The following is a 22,425-nucleotide window of genomic DNA, read 5'->3' as shown; positions in this document are numbered from 1 at the left end:
AAGTCTTCCTATGTGGTTCCACTTGCATTCATATTTCCCATGCCCTTCACATCTATATACTTCAGATGCACAAATCTAATATATGCATTTGTTTACAATAGTACAGAAGTAATGTAATTTTGAAGGGAAACTAGATGATCTTTTTGCCACAAAATCAATCTCATGAAGAGAAGCAATACTCTTGCATATATGCCTAGGTTGAGCTGGATTGCTTTGCCGTCTGCATGAAATTAAAAGTATAGCATTGGTAAGATGATAAGATGAGTGCATAGAAATTCACATAGATAGTAGGGGATTTCTTTTACCAGCATTTCATGGTCACCCATAATCTCCTCTATCAACTCCTGCACTGGTTTGTCAGCACTGTTGGGAACAAGAGCTGCAAAGACAGCTGGTTCTAGTCCTGCATAAAAGGACAGTTTCATATTTGATGCATAATACATATTGATTAAATTTGATGGTTCGAGCCAACTCAACAAGTATTTCTAACAGGACCTTGATAATTGATTAAAAGAAGAAGCAACAATGAGGTTCTTCATCATTAATTGTCCTTGATAGAAATAAGCAAAGGGGGCACCCATTGGGAAAACTGAACAGTCCACTTAAGGTGTAGAAAGAGTAGGGGGCGGTGTGGAAACAACTATCTTCATCTGTATATGGCAAAATGATTGAGGTATGTTTGCTATTGTGTATTGGGGGTATTTTTTGTTTGAAAAAATGTTTTGATGTGACATAAAGGCGAAAATTGTTTTCTTGTTTTGAATAGTATTTTGAGTTTTGAGTTGTTTGTTAATAACTTAATATATTTGTCTTCAGAAAAGAAAACAAAAACATAAACAAACTACAAACATAGCCGAAGTTTGGCATTTGGGGGCACCCCACAAAAGAAAACCACCTTAAGTTTGGCAGCATACCCATACAAGAAAACCACTACAAGTCCACCCAGATGACTTAAATGCAAGTGCAAACTGTTGAGATGGATCTCTGTTCCACATATGCCCAGGCAACAATGTTGGGAACAAGTTCCACATTCAACATGCTTTTGTATTGAATGAAACATCTGTCATTCTTTCCATAGTAAAATTTCTAGAGTTTCTAGAACTTCGAAATTTCAGATCATCAAAAAATAAAAAATAAAAGAGGAACTTCAAAATTTCAGGAAGCCCTTCAGGTAGAGTCAAAATTCTCCATAACGATTCCCTAGCCAAGCCAAATGAGAAGTTTACTGACTTTCTATTAAGATAAAGAAAAATTCCATTACCAGTTTCTGGAAAAGCATCAATAAACATTATCATCTCCTCTCCACTAAGACCAGATAAGAAACAAATCCGTGGCAGTGACTTAGCTATCTGCAGAACAGAATACACTAATTACATGCACCATTTGAATACAAGATATAACTTAAGAAGTTTTATCATCTGAGATGATCCTTCAGCTCATTAGCCCCTATAGCACTGCCTTCTCTTTTTGAGAAGTATTGCCTTCTTGTCAAATGGGTAAACTGCATCAATTATTTGGTTGATTTGCATGAAATTACCAAGTATTCGGGAAGTTTTGGAGTTAGAGGCTACCAAAAATATGAGAAACATCAAAAAATTATTAAGTGCATTTAATTCTCAAACTCGATACATCAAAATATTCAACAAATTGAATACAGAAATAATCTACTAAGATCCTAAGATGACTATCTTTGTCATTGTTCTAAGAGAAAAGATGGGTTCATTTAGATGCTAGAAGAACATGATATATTTGAATCAAATGCTATCAAACATTATTGAATAGTTCACTTTTTCTATAGAATTCCAGACATCCAATAGTCTGCCTTCCACAAGCTCATCAAAGAGTATAAAAAAGATCTCTCCACTGTAAAATGTCAATGGCGAGATATGATAGGTAGAATATAGATGAAGAATTGAAAGGATTCTGAACAAGAAAGAATAAGTAACTAGCAAGTTGAAGAAGTCAACCTTTACTGCTTCCAAATGAGGTTGCTTTGTATGCATTGCTTCCCAGAGGGGACGAGTAATCATATCTTCAGTACAAAAAATAACCTACAATAATGCACATTCAACTCATAATAGAGATAGACGCATGTTTGAACAAAGTGGATCTGTATATGATATATCCTACCACTCGCGAAAACTACCATGACAAAGAGAAGTTTTACTCTAATGGAGGGGAATACAAAGAAATAGGAGTCTTACCACCTGAAATGGTGTACACTAGTATTGGCCTGAAGAGACACTACACAGCAATATCTAAAGAAAAAGTAAAGATAATCCATTGTCCAAAACTCCGCACATCAGGATCCTCTTATTAGCCAATCTTTAAACAATTTGCTCATCCATGCTAACTTCCTCCCCTCAAAAGAATAAAGAACGTAATAACTAAAAGCATGACAATAACCCTAATAGCTAAATTGGAAAAAGAAAAAGAAAAAAAATTATAAAAGTAATGTTTTAGCATGGGGTTATGGTACTCAATATCTTCCACAGTTAAGCCAAGAGCAGGATACCCTCAGAAAAGTTTAGCATAAAGAAAAAAATGATTTCACAATATTTTGGGTAACCCCTACCGGGCAAAGTTCTTTCATCAGGCTTTGTTTTAGTACTTCCAGGAAAATGAACACAAAGATATGATATAAATATTACCTCCAGGAATTCACCACCCAAGTCTTTCAACAGTTGTTGTATCTGCATAAAGAAGACTCCAAAATCATTGTAGTTTGTGCAGAGACTCATAAGCTAAATGATCTCTTCAAGAAACAACTATAACTACAATGAGAATCAAGAGAAGATCATATATGTGCCAATCCTTATTGACATATGGCAAGCAGAAATGGCCTTAACAGAAGAATGAATGACCTTCGCGTTGCATTCTCATGCATTTGGTTGGGTTAGAAATGACAGCTCAAGTTGGATGGCCAAAGGGGGGCAAAAAAGAGATGACAAGCAACTTTAACAGATGAAAAACTAAAAATTACCTTTGCGGCCTCCTCCACTTCAAAGCCCAATAACAATAAAGCCTGCCACCAAAAAATAAATAAATAAATAACCGAAGTTCGAATCATCTACTTTTAGTACGATCTAGAACATGATCCCATCAATTTCTTTTTTGGGTAAGTTCCCATCTACTTCATCAAAACATAAGTCATTAATCTCGCTTTCAGGACAATGTTTATGATTTTTCCCAGCAACAAGTTCTGGTCGTGGATACAAGATCCATAAGTAATAACAACTTTCTTTGAAGAACTGAAAATTTATGACTAAAAAACTCAATATAAAAGGAGATTCTATATTTCAGAATTCTTTTGATTTCAGAAACTTGTATCTTAGAGCTGATAAGTATAGCAAAAGGACATGTATCTCAAGTGTCTAAAAGTAGAAAATAGCAAGATCATGTGCAGTTTCTGATCTCACATAGAATGATATATATATATATATTGTTAAAGTCCATGGGCCCAATTCACTCTCAAAAGACGCCTTGAGAGAGGAGGGGACATCATGGCTTATAAAGTAATCAGTACTTTAACACTCTCTCACGTGTGGGCTCAAACTCCATTTTAATAAGTGAGGCCCAACACGTGGAATATTTAATTGAAATGGGAGGTAAATGAAAGAGACGGGGTTCAAACTCAGGACCTCTGCTTTGATATAATGTGAAAGTCCACTTAAGCTTTTGGGATAAGTGGTAATTTAACATACACACACATACACACTATATATATATATATATATATATATATATATATATATATATATATAACTTTTGACAATTGGAACGAAACTGGACCATATACGGGATCATCAGCAGTCAAAGGTACACACACACACACACACATATATATATATATGGATCATCAGCAGTCAAAGGTACAAAACACACACACACACACACACACACACACATATATATATATATTTACTTTTGACAATTGGAACGAAACTAACCACTAACCAGAACTTACAGGTGGACCATATACGGGATCGTCAGCAGTCAAAGGTACAAATTTGGAATCTTCAATTAACTCACCAGGGACTCCTGTTAGATGAAGATAATTATCAAGAAACAAAACAGTTATAGAAGCATCAATAAGATAAGATTGAAACTTTAAGTAAATAAATCACAACCATTCTTTAATGAAAATGGCTCCCCAAAAAACAAGCAGAGTAACATTCAAATACTGCTTCTTCCCCTCTGCCCTTCTACATTATTTCACAAATCCAACCATAGCCTTTGCTCCCCAAACCAAAACTCTTTATCTTCCAACAGAGTGCTCTTTAATCTCGGAGAAACTTCTGTGGCTTTTTTTTTTTTATTTTTCATTAAAGAAACAGAAAACCACAAATTTCTCAGTATTCTCGTATTGTTTCGAAACAGCAACACTAAATAACAGCGACAGCAAGCCATTAAATCTCCAACTAAAACTGAATTTGCGAACAACAAAGAAATGTAAAATAGAACATCACTAAGAGCTTTAACACATACCCATCACCCAAAATGCCATCTTACGATGAAACTGAGAGGGAAAAAAAGGCAATAAACTAAGAAGGGTTCAGCCCACCTTCAGAAGAAGATGCTCGTGGTCGTTGGGGATGCTTGAGCTTCAGCTGATGGATGTTGTTTGAGGATGATGATGGAACTTTTGAGACAGGTGAAGTCACAAAAGGGTTTACAGAAACTGAAGGAACCCAAAGCGCACGAGAGTAGAGAGAATGTTTTGGAGAGAACCCAAGCGCGAATGCCATGAGACCGCAGTCTTCTCTATCATCCGCACTACAACGAACTTTTCATTGATAAGGTTAGTTGAGTTATACCACCGTTGTATATGCGAACCTGTGATAGACGGCTGTCGACTGTCGTTGATAACTTCACAAACAAGTCGTGCAGGTATATGTTGTAGACGACTGTCGTCTTTGTGTGTCATAATTTTGGATAGAGCATGCTTCCAAATTCCAATCCCCTCAAAGTCTAACAAGAAAGATTGTGATTTTGTGAAGAAATATAACAAATTTATATAATTAAATATTACTAAATAGTAAACCTCTCTCACCCTAATAACCTACATATTCTACCCCTTGAACTCTTCATGGTTTTTAAGTGGTATATATATATTCCAAAGATCCTTTCGAAGGATATACTCACGGCTAAAAAACAACTAACTCTACTAGTCCTATTTTTGAAAAAAATGTCACGAAATTACTGTTTAAAAAGTAAAAGGTATCACGCTATTAGACAAAGCATCTATCAGACTATCCCTTATTTTGAAAAAAGAAGTCACGGAATTACTGTTCAGAAAAGCAAAAAATATCATACAAAGAGCTTGATTTGCAGCAAAAGTGATCACGAAATTACTAATAAAAAAAGTCGGCACTATTTGGCACCGTTCATTGTATAATTTAATATTTTACTATTATCTTTTGAAGCTTATTTAAGGACTCATTTCATTTGTATTAGATAGGCGGATTTTACTACCTTCTTTCCTTCGTAAAGCCTTCTAGCTTTGTATCTATTTCTCTTATCTCTTTTGTATCCTTGTCACTTAGCCTTCCTTGTATCTATTTCTCTCATCTCCTTTTTATCCTTGTGACTTATCATTGTAATTTTCTCAGTATTAAATTAATCTCACAATTTGAAGTTCAAAAATCTGTACAAGTTTGTTTTTAAAAATTCAGCACCATACTTTCTACACCATTCTTATTACTTTATTCATTCTTGTATCCATGGGCTTCTTAACCATCTATATATGTACCTGGTTCAAATGTTGTCTTATTAATTTCACGGACAAGATTTTCCTTCAAATGAAGTTGGAAGAATTTTCCTCCAACCCAGTGAATTAAAAAGTGAGGGAGGAAGGGAGGGATCATCTTGGTAGTACCTCCCACAGGCAAATAAATGAACAGCAAGCCGCAATTGGTAATGAATATATCCACTCCCCTTGAGACATCCCAAAATGAGAGTTGATATCTCTTGCAGGTTAAATTACGACGCAAACAACAGACAAACTGCAAACAGAAAGAATATACAGGAGCAGCATATCATCTATACAAAATATTTGGCATCGTTATCTTCATTGGTTTATTGGTGTGAAATCTTCAAAAACCGTAGAGATACCACATTACATATCTAGAGTTCTTTTTTTTTTTCTCAAAGGGAAGCGTACATAAATATTTACAGGCATTGTGAGAAACAAAGGAAACCATATAGTGTTGTTTGCTTTGATTTTGAGGCCAAATTCTGCAACTGAGACTAAGATAATAAGATAGGCAGAAAGAACGAGGCAATCACATCTCAGCAACCAATTGTCCAGAATCGGATGGGGCTTCAGAAAGTTTGCCCTGAGTCCACCTCCTCAGCATCTCTAATGACGCCTTGGGCTGGTCCATAGGAACCATGTGACCCGCATCGTGAACCTGTTTGTTGTACATATATCATGCAAATATGTCAGGCTGGCAACCAACCATTAGCCATATTGGTAGGTAGAAATGCAGATGTCTGTGGTTGGGAATGAATATGAGAGAAACAGAGAGAGGAGGGGATACCTTGAGGAAAGTGAGAGCCCCGTGGCTTTTCAGTACTCCAGCTTCTGAACCATTGACTACAAAAGGAACTTCAGGGGATGCTACAAACTTTTGCTGACCAGACCATTCCATAGCATGAACCCATCTTGAATTACCTACAAAAACAAAATTATAACCCCATGTTTGAATTACATACGGTTCAAATGTCATAGGTAAATCTAATAGAGATTTGTAATGCTGGTTTTCTATTGAGCCTAAAAGCTTACCAAGCCAGTTGCATATGAGATCATATTCTCCAGCATACACAAGCAAATTGACTCCATCCTCAAGAAGTGTAGGAATACCCACTTCAAGATTCCTCATCCAGTCCACCAGCATGGCCTGATACACTGTAGGGCTACACGACACAAAGTCTAAGTCCCCAACTGCTAGTGCATCCCTTACAGGCTTCTGATTTAGGAATTTCTCCATGTTTGAGAAGTCATAACAGAGGCTCCCCTCACACTTCTTTCTAATGTCATAATACTGCAACGTGAAAATATTAATGCTCATACATATTTATGTAATTCAAGAAAGTAATGGAAACTTGAATATTTCACAGATTGTCCATTTTTTCAGTCCTCGTCGTTAAATATCAATTTTCACAGCTTCTAGAAATTTTCCTGTTTGAAAAAAGTTCATTCTTTTTATTTTTCAATATATGGACATTGTCACGTGATTTTTGTATAGAAAACATTTTTTTTTTATAAGAGATATCATTAAAAGAGTAAAGCGCAACCCAAGTACACAGGAAGTATACAAGAGAAACGCCTAAGAAGGAGAAGAAAAAAGTATAAGGAAATCATTAAAGCTAATCACTAAGGGAGCTAAAAACGCAACTGTCAAAGACAAAAGAGAGTAAAAGAAGAAAACATGTCCTATTAAGAAATGATAAATTGCAGTAGCAATGCCTCACTAGCGCTAACTGAAGAATAGAACATGTGTTCTTACATTGGTATCACCAGCAAGGGCCATGATGCTACTGAATATAGAATTGCAAACAAAATATGAAGCCACACAAGAGATTGTACCATCGGTGCCTGAGGAAAAAAAAGAAAAAGTTTAGCCACAGAAGTGACAATAACCAACCAACAGTATGGCCCCAACGCACAACTTTAATGCATTCAGCAACCTTGAAAAGTGGACTAGGGGCCAATCTCATACGCAAACTTACCACAAAGCTTGATTGCTGTTTCACAGACTGGAACCACCTTGTTAATGCGATCATGTGCAGATTTTGAAATTATGCCCATGTCCAGCGCATAATCAGTGTACGCCTTATATTGGATTGCAGGATCAGTAAGTCCATTACCAATGGCAAATCCCTGTTAACCATTTAATGTCAGCTCAGAGAAAGTTAAAATGACCACCATAACTTTATGTTATATCAGCTCAGCTGCATACCTTTAGGTTTATATGAATTCCATTTTTGGCTTTGTTCCCTCGGTGGACTCGAGCTGCAAAAGCAGGGATGTAATGCCCGGCGTATGATTCTCCAGTTATGTAAAAGTCATTATCTGCAAATTCAGGATGCTCTGCAAAGAAGGCCTGATATCATAGAAAGAGGCCACTGAGTCAAAACAGTTATAAGTCTTAATCATTTAGTAACACAGTTTTCCTTCTCCCTCATATCAAAAGAAACATGTTATCTTTTTCTTTCCCACAAAATTTGGAATGACATAAAGTCCAGTTAATTTCATAAATCCTGTCCTCACAAAATTATAATCAACAAATCAGTCAATTGAGGAAAGCTTTACTGAATTAAATATCTATCATAACAATATTGATTTAGAATAGACAGACACACCTGCAAGAAGTCATAAAGGTCATTACTAACACCCTCTTCATTGTGGCGAATGTCACGTCTATCAGAAGTATAGCTAAAGCCAGTCCCAGTAGGTTGGTCAACATAAAGAAGGTTTGATACCTGCAGAGTCATCAAAAAGTTTTGTTCTCATGTAATTAGATAAATGATTGTCGCAGGAGATATACAGTGACTACACGTCAAAAACGAAGGAAGAAACACCCAACTAAATTGTCATGCAATATAAAGTAATTGCTATTAACTTGAACTGATACAATTCAACCACAGGTTGAAATGAACAAACAAACATACCTTGTCCCAACCATACTCGTTCCAAACAAGGGACAAGTTATTTGCAATTTTGAAAGGACCATTTTCGTAGAACATGGCCAATTCACTACTACACCCTGGCCCTCCCGTCAACCAGATAACAATTGGGTCTTTCTTGCTGTTGCGTGATTCAAAGAAAAAGTAGAACATCCTGCAAAACAACGTGTAGAGTACTAAGAACAGTAACCAAGGAGTAAGAAACGAACACGCACACAAACAAAGTTTGGGTACCAAGGATCCTACTAATAGATAAAATACAAAAGCTACTGATTGTTGATGATCAACTCAGACATTGATCCCCTTAAAAACAGTATCTTCACATCTTACTGTGCGACTTTGCTGCCAATTCATTTGGAAAAATCCACAGTGCATCCATTCTCACCTACCAGTTTAAACTTCAATTTTATTTTATGCCTATAATTGGAAACAAACGAGCACCCTATGAACATGCTATTCCCGAAATTAAAACCAAACCAATCTACAATCTGTTAGCTAAGCTCGAATGCTCGATTTGCAAGTTCCCTAATAACTCAGAAGGCGATCCACTTGCACTGAACAAAAAACCAATTACAAAGCAATACTTGCTAAGTATCCATATAAATCACTGCCTAATTTGAATTAATAGAAATTATAGGGCTGCGATTAGAAAAAAAAATCTCATTAACTAACAGCGTTTTTATTACGCTGAAAGAAAAAGAAAAAGAAAAAAAATTGACAATTAAAATAGAATCCAGCGCTCAAATTTAACCAAGATCGCAAAAAGAAAAAGAGGGAATTGGAATTTCTAGGGTTTGAGAGCTGACCTAGCAGCGTGAGAATGCTCAATGTTGTAGTAGCCAGCGTGGTGGCCCAAGTCCTCCACGGACGCCCCCGACCCGACGAAGTTGGGAAAGACCAGCCGCTTCTCGGTGATCTTGTTCTTCGGAGGGAGCGAGGAATATCGGTCGTCGATGACGTTGAGGTCATTCTTGGGGAACAAGTTCAGCTCTCTGATCAGCTTCTCGGCCTGAACCGACGGCAGATTGGAGCGCGCGAGTCGCAGATCGTCGTTTAATTTCGCGGAAGCGAGAGTACAGAGCAAGAGAAAAGCGAATAGAACACAGAGAGAGATCGAGCTTTCCATTGTTGCTTTGAGAGAGAGAAGTGGGCTGGGAAGGATATTTTAAAGAGAAAGAGAAAGTAAACGTCGCGCAACTAACGGTCCACAAGTATTCAGGGGCTGTTAGTTGTGGGACCGCTGGCGTTTACACAGAACATAAACGGAGATGACGGAGGCGTTTTTCTTTTCTTTTTTCCGGGGTTAGTAACGGTGGTGACGTGGTGAGTTGCGTTGGCTTGCAGGCGAGAAGAAAAGAAGGTTTCCTAATTCCTAGGGAACTGAAAAGGAGCGGGGTGGGATTACGTGCAGAGCGGTCCACGTTTAAGAATAATGTATGGCACCGATGAATAGTTGCTCAAAGGGATCGGGTTTCACATCCCCTAAAAGCATTCTCAATAGTTTATGTATTTTTCAATTTAGAATAGTTAATTAAAAGGAAAAATTATAGTTTAGCCCTCTAAATTACCACCTGTTTTGCGTTTAGCCTCACAAACTGCCAACACTCTGACTCCGGCCTACCAAACTACCAAAACCTTTGAAAAAGGCCCCATTTGGCGAAATATCTCCATATTACCCCTGCCACGTGTCATTTTTCAATTAAAAAATAAAAAATAAAAAAAAAATAAAAAATAAAAACTAAAAACAAAAAAAACTAAATTTTTATTTTTATTTTTATTTAAAAAAAGAAAAGAAAATATGGGGTGGCTGCCGAGCCACCCCCAGAGGTGGCCGGCGCCACCTCTAGGGTGGTTCGCAGACCACCCCGGCCGCTGGGGGTGGCCACGCGCCACCCCTAGGGCTCGGGGGTGGCCTGCGAGCCACCCCAGAGGTGGCGCCGCCTCTGGGGGTGGCCGCGCGCCACCCCTAGAGCCCTAGGGGTGGCTTTCGGGCCACCCCAAATGGACTATGGAATGGCCCGTAAGTCACCCCTAGGGCTCTGGGGTGGCCGGCGCCACCTCTGGGGTGGCTCGCAGGCCATCTCGGCCCCTTGGGGTGGCCGCGCGCCACCCCTAGAGCCCTAGGGGTGGCTTTCGGGCCACCCCAAATGGACTTCGGGGTGGCCCGTAAGCCACCCCTAGGGCTCGGGGGTGGCCTGCGAGCCACCCCCAGAGGTGGCCGGCGCCACCTCTGGGGTGGCTCGGTAGCCACCCCATATTTTTTTTTCTTTTTTTTTTTCTTTTTTTTTAAAAAAATAAAAATAAAAATAAAAATTTAGTTTTTTAATTTTTTAATTTTTTTTTAATTGAAAAATGACACGTGGCAGGGGTAATATGGAGATATTTCGCCAAATGGGGCATTTTTCAAAGGTTTTGGTAGTTTGGTAGGCCGGAGTCGGAGTGTTGACAGTTTGTGGGGCTAAGCGCAAAACGGATGGTAATTTGGGGGGCTAAACTATAATTTTCCCTAATTAAAATCTATTTTATCTAGTTTAGTTAATGAATTTTAAATGCACTATACATCCGATTATCTATTCTTAATTCTATATTATTTTTTTATTATTTTTAATTAATTTATTTCATTATAGTATTTTTTTTCCACGTGAATCCCGCTTCAGAACTCCACTACTTTACACACTTTCTCTTAAATCTCCACTATAAAGGAAGAAAAAAAAGGAAAAACGTGGAGTGGTGGAGAGAAAAAAGGAAAAAAGCAAAGCTAAAAAAGTGGAGATGAAGAATAAAAAAAAAAATAGATAAGTGAATAGTATAACTCTACTTGTAGAGTTCCCCAATTTTTTTTTTTACTTTATATCATATCAATATCAATCATTTTTCACAACCACTTAAAAAAAAAAAAAATTTCCTTCCTACTTGAGATGAAGGAGTTACCAAACGGAACCACCCAAATGTTGTCGCGGAAAAAGAAAAACAAATTAAATATATATTCCTCATAATTTTCTCGCCCTTTTCCATTTATTCCTCTCATTTCTTTAACCATGAAATTTGCCCTTGTCCATTATTACGCAAATTACTTTTTTAACTCATGTCAATGAGCCTGCCTTACATCCTTTTTCTTTTTTTTCTTTTTTTCTTTTTTCCGATGAATTAAGACTGCCTTACATCCTTATTAGTTGGTTTTTGAAATATTTACAACTAATGTTTATTAAGCTCTTTTTTAGCACTAGCACACATCCAACTTTCAACAAACTTTATGCCTATATAGAAAATAATATCGCAATTACTAAAGTCTGGTGATGTTTTGTTGGAAAATTATCATTCCCAGGCCCAAATAGGCCCATGATATCGCAATTACTAAAGTCTATTAGTTCTCATTAGACCTATTCAATTTTTCATATTGCATAATTAAAAGTGTTCTCATTAGTGTTTGTAATCACAAATTGTTGTTCCCTAAACTGGAGCTGCTTTTTTATCTGTTTTTCCCTCTCCTTTTTGAGTACTTGTTTATGTTTGTGGCTTGACAATTCTACGTTCTAAGATGATTCTTCACTCTTCATATTTTCCATTATTGTATTAGGGTAGAATGAGAGTGAGGAATCATCATGAGGTCTATGGATGCAATTTAATAGTAAAAATGACTTGGTAAATATATAGATTGTTCAAATTTCTCAAACTCAACCAAACGGTTCTTGGGATATTAACAAAGCATAGAGCACAACACACATCCAATCCATATTCAACTCCAGTTTAGCCAAACCAAACAACATTACACATGATACAGAAGAAGAACAAAATAAGTATATTATTTCCACTATAAAATTAGGAAATCCTGTGATTTATAGTTAGTTTCAACAAGGATCACATTTTTTTGTGAAAAGAAGAGGGTAAAACAAAAGTATAGAAGTCATGGCAGGACAATTGGATTCACATACTTCCCCATTTCGACTCCATTAATCACTAAACACCCCCACCCCAAAAGGAAAAAAAACAAAAAAAGAATGCATGTGATTTAATTTTGCCATGCAAGTTAACAAATATCATCTAAAGATTTGTAATGGAGTTTACTGGCTAATTTTCTGCACTTCTGTATTCTCTGTTCACTTGAGAAAGAATTTCCAAATATCTCTCTCTGCTATCTCTTTAACTAAATGCACTCCAAAAATGCCTTCTTTGTCTACCAGACTTCTCAGGTGCCGTGCTCCACTGTTGAAACCTACAGAATTCTTCATTGTGGCTAAGTAGGCCACGCCATTCGGAGGCCTCACGCAATAGTCATGCTAAGAAAATACGAAAAAATGAGTTGGATAATTGAAGCACACTGTGACATGCTTCAACATTGAGTTTGTGCTTTCAAGACCTACCAATCTACCAGGTCTGTGTGTAACTTTGTCTTTGCCATAAGGACAATGTCAACTCAACGATGATTTAAGCCAACAAATTTGGAACCTACTCAATTCAAAGGGATTATTCAATAGAAAGGGCATATCTTATCCAAGTAGTCTAATTCTATGTGATGTTCCGCGTTTCAAATATAGACTACAACTTGACAAGAGAGGATCATCTTTGGCATGTAGAAGATATTTTATATGATATGTAAATGATATAATCATATTTTCTGCATATTGCAGGCCATATAAATTCATTAAAGGTCGTTTCAAGTCAAATGGTTTATAGTCATCTGATTATTTAACTATTGTTAATGGAAAAACATTCTAAATGCCCACCATCTGATGTTGCCTCTCAGCAACATGCTGATATGGATTTCATGTGATACTGAGTACAAGTTCCCATATAAAATCAACAATATGCTTTGTGTATTTTAGACATCAGCAGAGATTGTAACTGGAAGCTGATGGGGAAGAGAAAGAGAAACTAAAATGAGTAATTTTATTCACACTTCTAGGAACATGTTAAAAAAATGAATCAGCAAAAGTAAAGAACCCAAGGCTCCATCAGTTAATAGGATTTACCTTCAAGCATGCGAATATCCCTGGAAGTCCATAACTGCAGCCAAGATGTAAGAATTACCAAGTAGAGAGATTAATTCTCAAATTGTACCATAAATAACTAACAAATGTAGTACATAACTCAACTTTTACTGCATCAAAGGAGAAAGTACTCACAGAAGCACATTAATACTTGTAATCAAAATACAGAGCACTCTTACAGAATTCCATTTAGAAAGCTTAGAAACCACAAAAAATTTAAAATAATAATAATAATTTGATGTGTGATAACCAGAATTTATTTCGAAATAATTACAGGCCTAAATAATCCGGTTTAGAACAATTCTACACTAATACAATAACGAAATATCTGAAGAGTGAGGAATCATCATAGAACGTAGAAATGTCAAGCCACAAACATAAACAAGTACTCAAAAAGGAGAGGGAAAAACAGATCAAAAGCAATTCCAGTTTAGGGAACAACAATCTGTGATCACAAACACTAATGAGAACAATTTTAATTATACAATACAAAGAGTGGAAAAGGTCTAAAGAAAACTAGTAGACTATAGTAATTGCGATATCATGGGCCCACTGGGGCCTGGGGAATGATAATTCCCCAACAAAACACAACCAGACTTTAGTAATTGCGACATCATACTTATCAAAAAAAAAAAAAAAGTAAATTGCGACATCATTTTCTACATAGGCATAAAGTTTGTTGAAAGTGTGGATGTGTGCTAGTGCTAAAAAAGACCTTAATAAACATTAGTTGTAAATATTTCAAAAACCAACTAATAAGGATGTAAGGCAGGCTCATTGACATGAGTTAAAAAAGTAATTTGCGTAATAATGGACAAGGGCAAATTTCATTGTTAGACAAATGAGAGGAGTAAATGGGAAAGGGCAAGAAAACAATGAGGAATACATGTTTTCAAAAGCCTTGACTGAAAAGAAAAATGTCAAAAGAATAAATGGGATGTTTGGGTGCTTACTTTTTCAAAAACAAATTCTACTGGTATTCGCAATTTTTCAAATTCTACTTATATTTTATCCAACTCTTCAAAAAAATGTTTTAGGAAGTCAAACCATCCAAACATAATTTCAAAAATAAATTCTATCGGTATTCACAATTTTTCAAAAAAATTGCACACCCAAACATCCCATAAGGATTTAGTGGGAGATCATCAGGAATTAGATAGAATACTAACAGTAACAATATAAACGAAAGAGAAATCGTACAAAAATTGAATAAGAAAATCAAGTCCCAAAGGAAAACAAATTAGAAATAGCATGGTAAGAACTATAGAAACTTTAATAATTTTTTTTATAAATCAATATTCGAAAGAAATATACAGGAAGGAGAGAGAGAGAGAGAGAGAGAGAGAGAGAGAGTATTCTAGTCAACTTGAGAATAATGTAGTGTGAAAAGGTCTACCACTTGTCTTGGCATAACCCAAGCTAACCAACGCGGCTGAAGAGAGCATTCTATAAGGCTATAACAATCTCACAATGGAGTAGAAGATGATCCATAGACTACCCATTCCTCTTACACATACAGCACCAATCAACGACTAAGACATGGCGCTTGCACTTTCTTAGGTTATCTATGGTGAGGATCTTCTCTATGGTGGCCAACCAAGCGAAAAACGCTACTCCCATGGGGACCTCATCACAAATCATGTTCAGCTCCATCTGCATGTTGCAAGTATCCTTTCTTCAAATGCAAAGTTAAAGCATCCAACATTTCATATATAAGCCTGCCTTCAGGATGACCTCTATGCTCAACTGTAAATATATGAGTTGTCCCATTCACTTGAATGAGGCTTTGTCCAGGAAATTTTCTCACTTTGTAAGACTTCATTGTTGTTCGTATTGCTGCAACCCCATCCCACCTTCCTACTGATGCATACATGTTAGCCATCTCTACGTATGAAACTGCCACCTGGGGCTCCAATTCAAAGAGTTGGCACGAAGCATATTCGCCAATCTCTATGTTACGGTGAACCTTGCAAGCACTAAGCAATGCACCCCATATGCCTGCATCAGGCTTGATAGGCATGTTTTGAACGAACTCCAATGCTTCTTTTAGCCTTCCTCTGCGTCCAAGAAGAGCTGCCATACAGGAATAATGGTCTAATCCAGGACTTATATCATATTTTTTAGTCATCATAGCAAAGTACTCCCATCCTTTCTCAAGTAAACCTCCGTGAGTACAAGCTTGAAGAACAGCAAGAAATGTTATGTGGTTTGGCTTCTGCCCCAACTCCAACATCTGAGAGAAATGGTACAGAGCTTCTGTAAATTCTCCATTTAAAGCACAACCTGCAATCATAGTTGTCCAAGAGACAACACTTTTCTCAGGAATGGCATAAAATAGCTCTTGAGCATCATTTATACTTCCACATTTTGCATACATGTCAATGAATGCATTGCAAACTATCAGATTATCTTTTAATCCATTTGAAATGGAATAGTCATCAATCCATTTCCCAAGCTCGAGTGCACCTATTTGGCCACAACCTGAGATCAAAGAAAGCACAGTGACCAAATCAGGTTTATCACCAGCTGCTTCCATGGCATTAAACAAGGCCAACGCTTCATTCATATCCCCTTTTTCAGCATACCCACTAATCATAGCAGTCCAAGAAACACAAGTTCTGTCAGACATGCTGTCAAACAAAAATCTTGCAGAATCCACATCTTCACACTTGGAGTACATTGACACAAGGGTATTGACCACAGCTATATCTAAATCACAACCCAAGTGGATTCCATGAGAATGAATCAGCATACCTTGAAATAGTGCCTCTGATTGCACACATGATGAAAGTATACTAACAATGGTGCTTAAATCAGGTCTAAATCCGTCATGCAGCATGCATTTGTAACAATTAACAGAATGAAAGACATTTTTAAAATTTGCATACCCTGCGATCATGGAATTCCATGAGACAGCTGTCCTCACACTTATGTTGATCTCATTAAATACCATCTCCGCCAAACCCAAGTCACCACATTTGGCATATGCAGCAATCCAGGTGTTAGCAACAGAAACATCAGCATCTATGCCAATTTGAATTCCAAGTGAATGAAGCGATTTTACCAATTTCAAACTCTTAGTATGCAAAACCGCTTGAGTGAGCCCCATAACTGTAACTGAATCAGGCTGAATCCCTGCAAACCTCATCTCATGCAAAAGACATGAAACTCTATCAAGAAAACATGACCGAGCAAACCCAAGAAGTATTGCATTCCAAGAAGCTACGTCTCTCACGGGCATCCTCATAAACAACCTGTGTGCATCATCCAACTGATTGCATTTGACGTACATGTCAACTATTGCTGTTTGCACAAAGATATGAGACCAAAATGGAGATTTCATGACATGGGTGTGAATGATTTGGGAGTATTTGAGATTGGAGATCTTGGCACATGCTTTTGCTACATGGGGGAATGTCAGATTATTTGGTTCGATGCCATTTTGCTTTATTTTGCGGAAGAGAGTGAGGGCTTTGTAGGCATAACCACGGTTTACAGCTTCTCTTATGCTGTAATTCCATTGACCAATAGTTGAGAAATTCAAAAAATAATCGAGACGTGGAGTAAGAGAATGTTTGATCATTTATCATTGTTTTGGAGGTCTGCAAAGTTTGATGTGGAACACAAATGTGATGATGTACTTTCTCTTACACCCTGCTTACAACCAAATCATGACAGAATTCAGTCTAAAAGGTATGCAAGCTTAATTTACCTGTTTGGAATAAAATGGAAATCAATGAAATTCAACTCAATTAATTATATTTCAATGCCACTTCTATTTTAAAAACATATCTCGTAGATGATAAAATCAACAGCTTTATTTTGCAACAGTATACTCCATAATTTCATAAACACAGCATGCAAGTTCTTTATCATCAATTAATCCTCCATAAAAATGAGAGATTATGTACCGCCATTCCAAAGCATATTATAAGTTTGGATTAAAAATTTTATTTATGATCTAAAGATTCAGTAAAAAAAAAAAAAAGAACTTGGTGGAGCCTTTGGAACTCGTATCAATAACCGTGAAGTTTGATTTATTTGACTAGATTAGAAGTGTGATTTTGGTAGTTCTTCAAAAGTATTCAAACTTTATAACAATGTGAACAAAAAGCCTGCTGTCCTGTTCCCTTCATATTGGGCACCTTGCAATGTACATCAAGCAAATTGACTGCCCAACACTCCAACTTCGCCATAAATTACTTCCAAAAAATTGATATAATCTACAGTCCTAATTCTAACACAAACAAGGTGAACCATTATTGAAGTTATACATTTTATTCTTTCGTGTTTTTCAGGGCTTCGGGAAATGAACCAATTGTCCATAGAAGTATACAGTAACTTTGAACACAACAAATGTTGATAGACTGAAGAATCAAATCTCCAGCTCCTAAAGGCATAAATCTTAGTTCGAATATTGATGTAAAAGGTTCAAGCAACAGTTTATTTTAGAATTGGCTTGTCGGTTTTGATCATAACGGGGAAATTGTAGTTTGGGAGGAGGAAGATGATTATTGGGAGGGATTGCCCTTGGATTGGGCATTGGGAAGGGGCTTTTGGGGAGGAGGCCTTGGCAATTAGGGATGCCATGGAACAAGATTTTCAGCGAGAGAAGATAATTGCGCGCCAAAAGTCTAAAGGAAAAAAGGGAGCTACTTAATTTGCATAGTTCCATCAATTATGGTGTTGCGAAAGATCCCTCTAGGAGTAGGAAAGGCAAGGCACACATGATGTAGGTTTGTGTGCTTTGGTGGGTGGTGGGTTGTTTAGTATCTTACTTGGGTTCTATTGTAGTTTGTTTTGGGGTTTTTCTTCGCTTTCGGGGGTTTAGGTTTTGTTGGTTCTGTTGGGTTTTTGCAGGTTAGCTTTGGTTGTTCCTGTGTATACTTCCTGTATACGTAGAGGCGCCTTACGCTTTCATTAATAAAGTCTTCTTACTTATCAAAAAAAGAATTAGACCCATCTTAATTTGCTACCAACTTGGAATTAGTGACTAATATAGAGCATAGCAAACGTGCATCTTTTCCACACAAAAACCCCGTCTATGTTTACAAGAATACACTCAACCTATTTCTTCTTTTTTTGGGCTTGTTAAACATTTGCACACACAGATTTCATCTCCTTTATAGAACAATATATTAGATTTTACCGCTTTTTCCTTTTAGGAAAAATGAATGAATATTTATTGAACAAAGAATCTGTACACTTACAACACAAAAAGGGACAGAAGATTTGCATGACAACCATCTAGAACCTTCTATAAACAGTTAGCAGATTGCTCTAAAAGCTGTCAGACAATCTGTATCGTCTAAAGTTCTCAAGAAGCAGCAAGATTAATGCTTATGATGATACTTCAGCAACTAATTGTCTACCATCAGAGAGTAAAAAACTTAATCACAGGAGGGGAGCCTTAGCCAACCCACAAATTCTTGTCTTCAAAAAAGTAAAAAATTCATCACGATCAGATTACCTTTGCCGTGTCTAGTAGTCGATTGTTTGCTGTGTAGAGGGACAGTGGCCGTGGAGGTGGAGATCATCAGGTGCAAAGCCAACGTACCGGGATCCATGGCCCTACAACTGACATCTTTTCATCACGAGAATTAGAATATAGTCCACGTACCCTCAAATTACCATTCAATTGATAATATACTCCTTAAATTTTTAATTTGAATAATATTTTCACTTAAATTATTAAAAATTATCAATGTTCCAATAACAAAAAATATCCTTAATAAAATAAAAATACAAAATTCAAATAAATAAATAAAAAAGAAATACATCAAAACTAAGGGTGGCCAAATTTAAAAATTAAATGAAAAACTAAAAGTTTTCATCTTTTTTTTTTAAGAAATCAAAATTTTTTCATTTAAAAAAAAAATTATTTTTTTTCATTTTTTGAATTTATAGGGGTATTTTTGTTTTATTGAAAAAAATGTAAGCTCATTTTTATCTTTTTGCTGGCCTTGGGGGACATTGATAATGTTCTGGTAGTTTGGGGAGGAACGTTCTCCCAATTAAAAGTTTGGGGGGATATTGTCAATTGGGTGATAGTTTGAAGGGTATGTGGACTTTTCCCTAGAATATAATTTTCCTCATCATGCATTGCTATTTGCTTAGGTTAAATGTTGATTTTGGAAATGAGAAAGAAATACTCAAGTGGATCCTCAATTGCTTGGATGCAACTAAAGCTGGTCTCTTGACACATCTTTTGGACGACGGGGGCCCTATAAATATTGTGTACCAGGACTACAATTGGTCCCTAAACTCTTGACTACCCACCCCTCTTGGACATTATTTCAACATTATAAAAAGAAGATATATTCGATGCCGTGTGATAGGTTCCTCAATCAGCGAGAGATACATTAAATTTTGAAATCTTTCGTCATTAACTAGCCAATGACTATTTTCTAGCATTCCTTGGTTACATAAATTCGAGTAACAAAACATGTGAAAGGGCCTAAGTACTTCCTTCTATAAAAAGCAACATAGCTTAAACTATTATGAGTGATGGTATGCAGTTAAACTAGAAAACCTGCACTCATCACGTACATAATATATATACACACACACACACACACATAATAAAAGCCTAGCAACAAGCATGTCACTAATTAAGAGCATTCCTAGTGAACTAGCTATTCGTTAGTTAAAATGTGACTAGAAAAATCACTTTTTTCTAGTTTAGCCATTCACTCTACATCAAACTCTCTAAAATTTTTCTTTACTACATTTAAAATATTTTATTCTTAACTTCATTCAACTCTACACAAATTTCTTTTTCAATACAATCTTTGTTTTCTCACATGAGATTGAAATGTGAAATTGCAGGCTCGAGAACCATCAGCTATTCAGGTCTATGGATGCAATTTAATAGTAAAAATGACTTGGTAAATATATAGATTGTTCAAATTTCTCAAACTCAACCAAACGGTTCTTGGGATATTAACACAACATAGAGCACAACACACATCCAATCCATATTCAACTCCAGTTCAGCCAAACCAAACCAAACAACATTACACATGATACAGAAGAAGAACAAAATAAGTATATTATTTCCACTATAAAATTAGTAAATCCTGTGATTTATAGTTAGTTTCAACAAGGATCACATTTTTTGTGAAAAGAAGAGGGTATAACAAAATTATAGAAGCCATGGCAGGACAATTGGATTCACATACTTCCCCATTTCGACTCCATTAATCACTAAACACCCCCCACCCCAAAAGGAAAAAACAAAAAAAGAATGCACGTGATTTATGCCATACAAGTTTCCATACACTTTCCTTCCTAAACATTCTCAACCACTCGAGCAACCACCCAACGAACACGAAATATGAAGACAAAGACTCAAAGAGCATATAATAAATACGAAGACACAGAGCAAAACAGAGTGAAACGAAAATACATACGAGGGTTTCGGCAGGGCGAAACGACCAAGAGGTGGGTAATCAGAGAAAGTCTCAACAACCATAGGCTCGGTGGGTTGTAATTCTGCTGCTTGTTACAATTAGCTTGTAGTGTTTTGATTTCTGGTTTGTTGCTGGATGGCTGCTGTTGTTTGACGCAGTTTGCCTTGTATGTGTTGTTTTCTGGTCTGCTTTGGTGTTACAGATTTGTTCAGCTGCTCTTGATGCAGCTGTGCTGTGTCCTAGGAGCGTTCCTTTTTGGAAGCGGTCCGGTTAGGGTGCAGTGCTGGGATCCGATGTATAAAGAATGCTAAACCCGCGCGGCCGCGCCCCGCCCCTCACGGGTATCGGACCCGTAACCGCAAAAAAGAAAAACCAATAAACCGGGATTTTGCGGGTCATGCGGGTTTTGATCACCCATTGCTCTTAAAACACGATATTTTCTTAATTTCACGTATCAACTCATAATTGTTAGAAATATTATTGGGGCATTGTTGTTTTTACTATATTTTTTTTTTTTATAAATTCACGTGACGTTCTATATTTTATAAAAATGAGTATTACCTGAATTGCCACGTGATAGTCAATATTTTAGTGACTGACATGATAAATGTCACATGAACTGTTACGTTAAATTATAAACATAATAAATGTTATGTTAATTGTCACGTTACTATTTTTATTTTAGTGGATGACATGATAAGTACAGTATGAATTATTACTATATCCAGTTTGTAAAAGAGACTTATAGTACATGCGATAGGTTACGTTTTTTGTTTTTACTTAAAAAATAAAAAAATTTATATGGAGCACCTTTAATAATTTGTAAGATGTTAAATGAAGAACTGCATTCATGTCAGCAAAGTGGACTAATATTGTTTGATATAAGGTAATGATGACAATATCAACGTGTTTTTTTTTTCTAAGCAAAGATTAACTCTATTAAAACAGGAAACAAAATACAAGTGGGGTGGGTGCCCCAAACATAAAATATAGTGCTTAAGAAAAGAACAAGTAACTAAAAATGGATCATAAAATGGCTCAGTCCAATGTTTCTTCGACTGCAAGCCAAGAAAGAGGCCATCCTGAGAGGCAATTTCTTATGCAGACCACGAGAAAGCTTTCTTTAGATGACATTTGCAGCAACAAAAACGGGACTTGGAGTCCGCAAAAGGAAATGAAGCACTGTAAAATACAAATCTGGAGCCGTTAACAATGAGCTTCTTACCAATGTCCTACAGGAGGGGTGTTCGACAAATGAAGCTCATAGGACATTGATTTATTTTGTCTCCATAGCAAAATGAGAGACACTTGTAATAGGGGAGACTGTAGACAGC

At 36.6% G+C, this 22,425-nt stretch overlaps 3 protein-coding genes across 8 annotated transcripts; all 3 read right to left on the bottom strand.

The window, feature by feature from the left end:
* Nucleotides 1–40: 40 nt before the first annotated feature.
* LOC133862215 (uncharacterized) lies at nt 41–4,879 on the bottom strand. Its single transcript, XM_062297985.1, has 8 exons — nt 4,565–4,879; nt 3,968–4,041; nt 2,984–3,025; nt 2,652–2,693; nt 1,968–2,051; nt 1,262–1,349; nt 306–403; nt 41–220 (listed from the first exon to the last, which is right to left on the bottom strand). Exons 1-8 carry the CDS (start codon nt 4,746–4,748, stop codon nt 194–196), a joined length of 639 nt encoding a protein of 212 aa, XP_062153969.1. The 5' UTR covers nt 4,749–4,879; the 3' UTR covers nt 41–193.
* Nucleotides 4,880–6,043: 1,164 nt separating this feature from the next.
* Nucleotides 6,044–9,851, bottom strand: LOC133863514 (serine carboxypeptidase-like). The gene is made up of 9 exons (XM_062299482.1): nt 9,498–9,851; nt 8,677–8,845; nt 8,368–8,487; nt 7,965–8,108; nt 7,735–7,885; nt 7,512–7,600; nt 6,788–7,046; nt 6,543–6,676; nt 6,044–6,413 (listed from the first exon to the last, which is right to left on the bottom strand). The coding sequence occupies exons 1-9, from the start codon at nt 9,815–9,817 to the stop codon at nt 6,285–6,287; spliced, it is 1,515 nt and encodes a 504-aa protein (XP_062155466.1). The 5' UTR covers nt 9,818–9,851; the 3' UTR covers nt 6,044–6,284.
* A 5,094-nt stretch (nt 9,852–14,945) lies between these two features.
* LOC133863926 (pentatricopeptide repeat-containing protein At4g19191, mitochondrial) lies at nt 14,946–21,485 on the bottom strand. Of its 6 annotated transcripts, none has more exons than XM_062300078.1 (3): nt 21,092–21,485; nt 19,150–19,263; nt 14,946–17,391 (listed from the first exon to the last, which is right to left on the bottom strand). In XM_062300078.1, exon 3 carries the CDS (start codon nt 17,260–17,262, stop codon nt 15,310–15,312), a length of 1,953 nt encoding a protein of 650 aa, XP_062156062.1. In that variant the 5' UTR covers nt 17,263–17,391; nt 19,150–19,263; nt 21,092–21,485; the 3' UTR covers nt 14,946–15,309. The 6 variants fall into 6 exon arrangements, with proteins under 6 accessions (XP_062156062.1, XP_062156065.1, XP_062156060.1 ...); XM_062300081.1 differs by having other exon boundaries at nt 19,150–19,256; XM_062300076.1 differs by having other exon boundaries at nt 14,946–17,333; nt 21,092–21,484.
* Between the last annotated feature and the right edge of the window lie 940 nt (nt 21,486–22,425).

Source organism: Alnus glutinosa, chromosome 3 (genome assembly GCF_958979055.1).
Source record: "Alnus glutinosa chromosome 3, dhAlnGlut1.1, whole genome shotgun sequence".
NCBI classification, from domain to species: Eukaryota; Viridiplantae; Streptophyta; class Magnoliopsida; order Fagales; family Betulaceae; genus Alnus; species Alnus glutinosa.
Note: the sequence above shows the minus strand (reverse complement) of the source record. Positions and strands in the feature narration are given on the sequence as shown.

What these genes read in the sequence shown, in the direction of transcription:
- LOC133862215 (XM_062297985.1), bottom strand. Translation starts at nt 4,748, where the DNA reads ATGGCATTCGCGCTTGGGTTCTCTCCAAAACATTCTCTCTACTCTCGT. An exon ending in ACGAGCATCTTCTTCTGAAG is followed by an intron (nt 4,042 to 4,564) that starts GTGGGCTGAACC and finishes TTCATCTAACAG; the next exon opens with GAGTCCCTGGTGAGTTAATT. An exon ending in TGATGCTTTTCCAGAAACTG is followed by an intron (nt 404 to 1,261) that starts GTAATGGAATTT and finishes CCTTTTATGCAG; the next exon opens with GACTAGAACCAGCTGTCTTT.
- LOC133863514 (XM_062299482.1), bottom strand. Translation starts at nt 9,817, where the DNA reads ATGGAAAGCTCGATCTCTCTCTGTGTTCTATTCGCTTTTCTCTTGCTC. An exon ending in GAGCATTCTCACGCTGCTAG is followed by an intron (nt 8,846 to 9,497) that starts GTCAGCTCTCAA and finishes GTTGTTTTGCAG; the next exon opens with GATGTTCTACTTTTTCTTTG. An exon ending in ACCTTTATGACTTCTTGCAG is followed by an intron (nt 8,109 to 8,367) that starts GTGTGTCTGTCT and finishes CTATGATATCAG; the next exon opens with GCCTTCTTTGCAGAGCATCC.
- LOC133863926 (XM_062300078.1), bottom strand. Translation starts at nt 17,262, where the DNA reads ATGATCAAACATTCTCTTACTCCACGTCTCGATTATTTTTTGAATTTC.